We start from the raw sequence: 10,233 nt of genomic DNA, 5'->3' as shown, positions 1-10,233 counted from the left end.
TGCGTGAGAAAAGTAGAGCAGAACGTGAAGGGGCAATCTCTTTTGTCAAGCCAATTTGCAAGTCTATTCCATTTCTACAGGCATCTATATTTTGCAAATTGCCCAAAATTACCTTGTTCATAAAATGGCAATAATTAAGATACCATTTTTCTGTCAAGAGAATACGTGCACCTCAAGAAAATAACATTTAAAAAAGTCTTTAAAAATAGAAAATACCTTAACCAGAGCACCAATGACACCTAAACTTGTAAGTCTCAAGTACTCAAAGGGCCTTGATTTGCTGGTTGTGTTGAGAAAAGGGTACAGATACAATGGTATGTGGGCTACATCAGAAAAGAGGTCAGCCAGAAAACTAATTTAGCATTTAACAGATGGCAATGAATAAGCATTGAAGGCTTAACATAAAAGAGAGAACTTTAGTCACAGTTAGCTGTACAATTAATGAAAAAATCCAATATATCTCATAATCTATATCTATAATCTATTAAATAAAAGCGGGAATCATTTTTTGGATGATTCTAACCCTACTACAATTCAATTATTTCAATAATACTTTACGTTTCATTTTTCACTATATAATAAACACTACAAAATCATTGGTCATGTATGAATTTCATGTTGTTAATTTTCAATTAATTAGCATTCACATTAATCTAGACTCAAATCTTGATCTGCATGAATTTAGAGCTATTATGGATGAATTTAAATTTATTTCTATTCATGTATCTAGAAATTTTGGTGGGAGTTTAAATTCATGTATTAGCAATTAATTCTTATATACCAAATATAGTATAAAAATGTTGCTCATTTGTAATATTTCATCATCACAAAAAATTTAAATCACAGAAGTTGAGTTTTAAGAGTATAACTTTCTTTTCTTAAATTTCTACCATAAATTTGGTTTTCTTCCATATTCTGTTTATGCCACAGCAGATCGAAATTAAGGCCTATCATATCAAATATTACTTTTACAATACTTATATATAATATTTCAAAATTATGTGCAATACACGTTCAACTCTGACTAATCCCCACGGAAATAACTATGTGCTAGCTTAAGAAAAGTTGCATTTACTTAAAAGTTTCAATATCTAAACATGAAAGATTTGAATATCAAACAACAAAATCATACCATTAAGAAACGGCATTCTTGTGTCTGGGTGAGAGGCCACACACTGCAAAATACATAATATAAAACCATGTCAATTCAAACAAAGCAAGTAATTTTACATCATGGTTTATCCTATTTCATTCTCTCCGAGGAAGTTTATTTTTTCACCTATCAATTATCAAATCTCCTGGGTTCTGGGTTTTGAGTAGAGGAAGCACCACAATTAGTATATGCACAAATTGAAAAGCAAACACAAATCATGCGGTTAGCCATTACATCAGCAATCACGTCAAAATCTTATCAAATATTGTACTCACTCCATTATAAATAATAATTGATAATTGGAGATTTTTCTACGTCTGAAGAGAGAGAACTGCAACTTTATGCACTGCCGAAAGGAAAACTTATCTGGACATAGAGCTGTAACCATCATTTATTAAGTTCCCTCCAAAAATGGCCTGTAATCGTGTCCTCTTCCCAACTTTTATGAATTCGTTTTTGGAAACGATGTCCTTAATTCTTCTAACACCACGAAAATGCAATTCCCATGTTGGCCCATTGTTTACTTTTATATCTCAATTTCCATGTTGAGAATCATTGCTTACCTTCCACTCAACATGTGAACTAGTGAGAGATCATTTTCGTTTTCCCAGAAGCAAATTGAAAATTATCAAATCTAAAGGAGCTTTTCAGTCATTTATTGAATCAATTTCCCTTACGGTTGTGAAGTTCAAACATGTGTCACATATCAAACATGTGTCGTGTCGGACCCATCACTTCTCGAACAACACTCAAAGACATGTATCCAAATAGCCACTTGGCATTGTCCCATTTAATATATATTCCGTTTTATGTTATACTTTAGGGATACTCTAAAGACACCTCATACAACTAAAATTCTATGTGTCGTGTACTATTTTAAAATTACAAAAATAAATATAAATATAAAATATGAATTTAAAATATCAGATTCCGACATGTTCATTTCCTATTTTTTTAAAAAATCACATCAACGTGTAGGTGTCATGTCCGTGCCGTGCAACTTAGATAGCTCCTATATCCCACGTGGATCATACCCATCCTCTCTACGCGTAACTACAGATGGAGCAACAAATCCATATACATCCTCTCTGCATAGAACTAGAGACCGAGGAACAAAGGTATACAAGTAGCATACGTGAACTTGATTTGTGTGGAAAATGAATTTTCAACACTATTCTTGAACTCGAGGAATCCGCAAAAAAATGAAAAACGGCAATGAAAAAAAATTTCTCTTAAAAAAGAAGGCAATTATGAAAAAGAAAACTATCTTCAATGAAAAGGCGATGGATTCTATGGACACACAATATAAAACTTCTCGACGCATTGTTCGAAGCCACAATCACCTTTCACCTACCTTATTCTAACAACTCTTGAATCCACCTTCAGCTATTCAACTTTGAGTTAGCGCTCTGAGGGTTAATGCTACTATGTTTAGGGAATTTTGAAATATACTCATAATGGCTTGACATTACAAAAACAAGAACTTCATTTGTATTGTTTTAATTTCTAAGGACTGATTTCTTGCATGTGAGATTAGATTGCCTCTTAAAAGTTAAAAGGATAAATGCCAAACCTAGCCATTACAAAAGCACTAGGTCAATGGGTTGATCATTCAATTTGCGGGTCATTGTCACATAAAAAATTAAAATATGATAATTTTTTTATTAAAACATAAGATTGATATAAACTACGTTTACAAGTTAATGTGTATTCAAGTTTAAAACTTCATTCATCCCCTGTTTGGTATAGCTAAAAATCATATTTTTGGTAAATTTTGATAAAATTTGATGAAACTCGTGGTTCAAAAGTTGCGGATCTCTAGAAATGTATGGTTAAAATTAATTGTAGGCTTTAACTTAGACTTTTTTCAAAATTTTAAGCTGGACCAAGCATGGGCTTAGCAATTGACCTATTAAAAGAGGATGTTTGAAAGCCATTTTTATGTAAAAATACATTTTAGAATAGTAAATTGATGGGAAATGTATGATTGAAAAATAAAAAATAAAAATTTGATTTATGTGTAATATTATTTTAATAAAGATTGTGTGGTTAAAAAGAGGAGAGAAAAAAATACATTTTGAAAAAAATGGGTACCAAATAGGGCCTAAATCTCAAATGCACATAAGTGTTTAATATTTTCTTAATTACTTTTTTATTAAAACAAATAAAAAATTTAAAATACTTCCAGGAAATATAATAAATAATATATATTTATCATTTTAATTAGATTTATAACATATATTTATCATTTTAATTAGATTTATAATCAATCAAAAAAAGGCAAGCTGCTAGTACCAAGTTCACCAATAACCTTTATATCCTAGGTTCAAAACATGACCTCTTTATTTTGATAAATTATCAAAATGACTGGCCAATTTTAAAAAACTCCGAAGGTTCTATTGGGTTACGATCCGTCCGGTTCTATAAATATCAACCCATTCTTACAAATCACAAGTGGTTCAATAGTCATCCTCACCACAAGTGGTTCAATAGTCATCCCAACCAAACAGGGCCATGATTCAATCCACCAATTTCGTGGACAAACCGGCAGACCTAGTCCAGCATTACAACTACAGTTAAAAATCCCTTCTTTCCTAAGTAATTGAGCTATTGTCGTCCAACCTTCAATCTTTCCTAATGAGATCTTCCTCCTTTTTTTGCTTTGCTATATGTCATTTGCCTTACAAACAAGCCATTCATATTCCCTTCCTTAAAAGTAGCTCTTGCTAAAGCAGTTGCACCTAGTGTACACTAGCTACATCAACTCCCACCCTGATCCAACACTTGTCGCTCGGTCTTCAATCTTTCCTAATAAGTTCTTCCTACTTTGCTTGCTTTGCTACCATGAATGGCATTTTTCCCCAAAACACGCCACTCATAGTCCCTTAAAGTAGCTCTAATTAATGCAATTGTAGCTTATACCAGCTAGGAAGACTCGCTATAATCCAATCTAACATCTAAACCTTCAGTCTTTTGTAGGACAATTGTCACAACCCCACTTATTGATCTTCTTTTCATAAAAAAAATTGACTTCGCTTCTTAAATAATCCACGTCACTTCTACTTCTACTGTAACGCAAGATTCCCTTTTCCATGAGAGTCAATTATACGAGACTAAGAGACCTAGATAAACATCTTGCTTGCCAAACAAGACGTCAAGAATGTCAACCATTACCCCTTGCAACCAAAGAGAGATTGGCCATAGCATTAGAAGATAATGTGAGCAGAAGAGTTCAAATCCAAGGCTCTAAGAAACAAACATGCATAAGAGGCTAAAGAGAAGATAAATAGATGCAAGTCAAATCAAAGACCTTTAGGACAAGGAACAATACTTGAAGATTGTTTTCGTCGCAACCCTTTGAATTACGCGTAAAATTTGGAAATTTGATCCCATGGCAATGCTTGCAGGGGCATCATGAGACTTACCGACTAGAACAAGATTTGCAATTTTCTTAGAAACGATTTCTATTTCATAGATAAAGATCAAAGCAAACACGAACTAGCACTACTATATGTTAAATTTTCAGAAGACATTGAATTGTAGCATCTATTCCTTTTTCTGCGATAATATAATTTAGAATTTTACCATTTGTTCAACTATGGTTAGTTTCGAAATTCTACCAAGTGCAATATCAAGATATACAGTTTTCTTAATCAACACATCCCAACATGTAGCCTCCTTTTTTTGCACACATCCTATGCGTGCATTTGCATACCAAATCCATATCCATGCTTCATACTTGAAGAGTTTTGTCTCGCTTATCTAGAATTTGTTAGCGAAATAGTGCATATGCATCAATAAAGTTATTTGCCTCACTAGGAATATTCATAAAAATTGTAGAACTCCTTTGAATCTAGAACTCTGAACTAGATGCAAGCATCAAGACCTAAGGAGCTACAAGTAGAATTGCCACCAACTACACCTCCCGAGAACTAAAATTTAGATTTTTTTTTTTTTTTTTAAAAGCATCTTCTGCAATTGTATAAGCTAATTATAAAATCTTATTTTGTGAATCTCAATGCATTCCCACCTCTTCGCCATATAGATGATGTTAGACAACTACTCGAGGCTTCTAACATATCACATCGTCAAAAGTTCATGTGGCCGCCAATATTTATAGGTTTTCGTATAATTTCAAAACAAAGAAGGCATGAGACTCTCCAATTGTCAAGATGGGAAATTGCTGAAAATTTTAAGACACAATGCTGGGGTACAATGTTGAGAAGGATATGATTGGCATTAGAGAGTAAAAGTTAAATATAACAAAAAATGACAACTGAAATTCATTCAATGGTGAGAGTGATACAATTATGGGAATAACTAGATTTTTTTTTTTTTTTTTAAATAGATGGATAACACCCACGAAACATCAAATATAAAAGTTCTAGGGTTTCATAAATCTAGTATTACCAGATCCTACCCATCCCCAACCTAATGCAATCATGACGATCCATCCAACGCCTATTTTTTTCTTCCAAAAACCTCATTCAAACTCCATTTTTAATCAGTGGAGCCCTAAGAAACAAATCCAAGTAAAGACACAAGAAAGTACACCAAAGCAATCACACACTGCCTTCTTATAAGACCAAAAAGATATAATCTACAGCATAACAGCTGCATAGCCTATAAATCAGACCTGAAGTAGTGCAAGCGCATTGCAAACTCTGTTCGATTGTGCTGGAGTTAGGTTTGGCGGTGATAAAACAGGGTAAATGGAAACTATTTCCTGCAGGAGAGAGAAAGAAAACATCAATGTCTAAGAGAATCATACCATAATGCGCAAACTTAATGCTCAATTGCTCATAAGAAAAAAAAAAAAAACTTCCAAATTTAGAAGGAAAGTACTCTCTAACAGTTTAGTGCACAATAGTACTCCCTAACAGTTTAGAGCACACTAGTAAATGGAGCGAGACACAACCCAAACAAAAAAAAAAAAGTTACAAACAAACTATTTTACATTAAGATTGGAACAAATAGAAGCAGCAAAGGAAAAACGTAGACATGAAAACCATAGTAGTACATTCCTCTATCAAAATTCCACAATAAGATAAGACTATAAACATAAATTCCAAGTGTCAGTTTGCATTTGCATTCCCAATCAGCTTCCAGGAACACATTCCGTGGCACAATATGTCCATTTCAATCTCAATTAGTTAGTAGAAGTCAGAAGCTTTATCATACCTCAAAAAGTAGAAAGTGATACAAAACGAGACTACCAATGTCATTATGAGCTTCGTTCTTTTTCTAATGAAAAAAATGCAAGTCATCTCAAGCTTTATTTAGAATATAAAATGATACATATTTAAGAGAAGTGAAGACGGCAGGATCAAACATCAAAGTAATCCACCGAATAACTTCATGATGAGATCATCATTACCAAGTAACCCAAAAATTATAAACACCAGAATAGTGGAGATAAATTTTGGAAATATCTTAACACTTACCTGCAAAAGAGCAGCAATTGTACCAAAGGAATTCCACAGTAAAGGAGCTAAATCTTGAAACAGTTCCCTCTTCTATTATGAAAAAGAACAGGGTATGAGGCACATATGAAATAATTTACCAAAAAGGCGAACAGGAAAAGAGTCAGAGTATGGAATAAATATACATTCTCTAATCAAGATAAAAATACAGAGAAAACAAAATCCAGAAGCGCGTTCAGAATTACAGACAGTAATTCAATCATAAATACTTCTTTCTCTACGAGCGACATTTGTAAACTAATTCTAAACAAGTAAACATTTATTACTTAAAGAAGTAATTATAAAAAAAGTGTAAAATATGATCTAAAACTTCATTTGAACAATAACTAAATCTTTATTACTTAAGCAACAACTTCATAAATTTTTCTTATACTGTAGAAGTTCTAAATTTCAAAATAAATAGCTGTTATTGTGAATATTTTAGGCTGATAATTCGTGTTGCTTCACTTAACAATTATTATTTCATAATTTATTAATTAAAAAATAAGTAAATGCTTTATTAGTTAAACAAAATTTCTAAAAACATAATACCAAAATTTTCCGGTATTAATAATGTTTTAATTTTTTTGCCAGGAGTAATATTTAATTAAATAATAATTAATAATTAAACCAATTATATTAAAAGTTAGCCTGTGCATAGCAATTTTCATCAATTTCAGAAAAATAATCTTAAACGCGATTATAAAATAAGATTTTAATCTTAAAATTTGAGTGATAAACCTTAAAGTAAATATTTTCTAGCATATCTAAAATATTTTAAATACTGGGTAGTTAACAATTAATTTTCCAAACAGCTAATCCTGATATATTATCACTATTTGGATTCATATTTCTAAATCATATAAATTTGACTTCAAATCTTATACTAAATTATTCCAATTGTAGATAGAATAAATTAAACATTGGTTAGTTATAATTCTCTTTTAAAGTAGCAAATTGTGAAATATTAGTAATATTTGGATTTAATATCTGATAATTTTGAATTTTGTATGTATAATATCTCTAGTTAATAAGTGGAGCACTTTATTAAAACACAGAAAAAATTCTTAGAAAAATTATGAAGTTCATCGTAAAAATTTAAATGCAGAAAAATTGCTTACGATTATAGTAGGTGGATCCCATGAAATATGTTGTGAAGAGGGAATTAAAGTTGGAGGTTCAATAAAATGTGTGATGAAAATGAAGTTTGACCATATAAAAGCTTTACCACCTATTATCAGGGTGTCAAAAACCAATTTAGATAGCAACTGCATGGCATTAAATGATAAATTCATTTAAATACAATATCAATAGATTCATATAATTAAACCTATTAAATATTGCCACCTAGATTGGTGCTAAATAACTATATTCTTTTTTATATTCAAAATTTAATAGTTAAATATTGAAACAATTTATTACTATAAAATCATTACTATTATCGCCATCAATATATATGGGGATAAAATTTTTGGGATAAAATTTTCAAAAATTGAACATGTTACCTTCCCTTTTTTTTTTTTTTTTTTACATCTATTCTTTGTTAGGTTTAAGATATAACTAGCAATTTTTGAACTTAGTAAAAAAATAAAATAAATACATTGAAAATAAAAATATCATGCAACCTGATTAAAGTCAATGCTGGTCAGCACACATCTTTAAACCCTCACACCCATGGCCGTCCACAATCCCGGAGACACCACACACACTGACTCACACAATGATTTTACTGTTTCACATGCTTTTCGTATAGATTATTTTCACCGTTATCACATCTCCATCGTGATTTCATGCACCTGCTGCTGCTGTTAAACGCGAATTATACAGCCCAAAGGCGAAATTTGTATAAGCTTTATTTTTATTTTTATTTTTTGCTTCTATTTTTCAATTATTTTACTTGATCCTGATATAGCTGATCTTTCCATAAAATTGAAAAGAAACAAATAAAATCACATTAATTCATAATCTGCCAAACAGAATTTATTACAAGGGCATATCAAGAATAACCCCATAGGCCTAATTGAAAAAATAAAATAAAAAATGCCGATGCATGGAATAAATTAAAACACGACAAAGTCATGCGTAAATGTTAAAATTACAAATAAATAGAAAAGAAAAACCTTGGAGAGTTCGAGGAGGGCGTTTTCACGGAGATCAGGATTACAGAGGTCAAGGACGAGTTGCTCAGCCGATTGCATTTTGCGGTCCTTGTTACCTGCCACGGCTTGAGGTCCTCCAAGAGCGGATGAAGCGCTGGATCCAGCCTCGAAGGGAGCGGCTTTCATGTTCAAGGATTGAGGTAGGTTAGCCATTTTTGCAATGTTTTGTATTTGATTTCTCTTTCGAGGCTTTATTACCAGTGAACGGAACCGGGAAAAGAGTGAAATGGTGATGAAATTGGGTGGTATTGAGGCCACACGTGCTACTCATGCGCGTATTTATACGACACGTGTACTGTTACACTATGGGGATGGGGCTGGTGCTTTAAATCGGGAGAACTCTATGGGCTCACCCCCAATATGGACACGATCCTAATTCCTAGAGAAAGGCCAACTGGACGCGAAACTGACATAAATAGCATTGACTGAACCACGAATTGCAAATATAACACTTTGTAACTTTTATAGCACTTTCTTTTTTACGCTATACAAGATATTTTGGACATACTTAGAAGCACTATTCTAAAAGGCACATGAGAGTTCGTTTACTTATCGAATTTAGTTTGATTTTACGTGCGAAATTAATCTATTAAAAATAATAAGTCACTTTTTAATAATTTTCAAACAATTAAGCTTCCGTTTGATCCCCATTAATTTTTATTTCATTACATTTTATTTTTTCTATCTTATTTTTTATTACACAATCTTCCACAAAATCATATTGCACATAAATCGAAAATTTTTCCTTCTTTTTCAACCGCTCATTTTCATTTCTACAAAATGGGGGGCAAACGAGTGCTAAGCATACAAGTCCAATTATCTAAAGTTGAATTACCACAGTTTGTAATAAAAAAGCAGTAAATAACACCAATATTGTTGACGAAAAAACAGAACTAAGTAAAAACTTCGAGACTAAGTCATTACCTCTACTATAGACAATGAGCCTTACAGTTAGATGTTGCCTAGCGAACTCCACTAGACTTTCCCCATCTACCTCCTGTAATCTTCAAGATACTGCCGTCTCCGAAATTTCAAGAATAGACAATCCTTGTGCTTTTCATATGCTTGTAGTCCATCTCTCCCAATACCCAACTAAGAGAGTACATTCCTTACGGTGTTAAGGAAGTCAAGTGTTTTGAATTCAAGGGTTGGATGTTTTTCTGAATATGTGGTTTCAAGATCTCAAGAATCAAAGGGTTGAATCAATGTTTGAATATGGTCTTGGATCTCCAAAAGAATTATATGAATATGATATGTATATGAGGCACAATGAACAACCACCACAAAAAATCGTGCAAGACTTGAGTATTTATAGTTTAGGATTTTTATGTACTATAGGCCGTTTAAGAAAATTGTATAACACTGTCGCTCGAGCGATCCTCTAGTGAGAAGTGAGCGATGATCATTCTGTTTTTGTTACTTGAGCAGCATCTTGACAAGCAACTAGCGAAATTGTAGC

General features: G+C 32.2%; 1 protein-coding gene across 1 annotated transcript in view; it reads right to left on the bottom strand.

Annotated features, from left to right (window-relative positions):
- Positions 1-9,029, bottom strand: part of LOC111395739 (CCR4-NOT transcription complex subunit 9-like) — an 11,416-nt gene extending 2,387 nt beyond the window's left edge. The window contains exons 1-5 of the mRNA XM_023021873.1: positions 8,736-9,029; positions 6,598-6,669; positions 5,790-5,879; positions 1,133-1,175; positions 217-323 (exon numbers count right to left, since the gene is read on the bottom strand). Of these exons, the coding sequence (XP_022877641.1) occupies positions 217-323; positions 1,133-1,175; positions 5,790-5,879; positions 6,598-6,669; positions 8,736-8,927 (504 nt within the window). The 5' untranslated portion in view covers positions 8,928-9,029. The remainder of the gene's footprint in view (positions 1-216; positions 324-1,132; positions 1,176-5,789; positions 5,880-6,597; positions 6,670-8,735) is intronic.
- Positions 9,030-10,233: the final 1,204 nt, after the last annotated feature.

Source organism: Olea europaea, chromosome 6, assembly GCF_002742605.1.
Source record: "Olea europaea var. sylvestris chromosome 6, O_europaea_v1, whole genome shotgun sequence".
Lineage (NCBI taxonomy): Eukaryota > Viridiplantae > Streptophyta > Magnoliopsida > Lamiales > Oleaceae > Olea > Olea europaea.
This window is presented reverse-complemented; position numbering and strand designations above follow the sequence as displayed.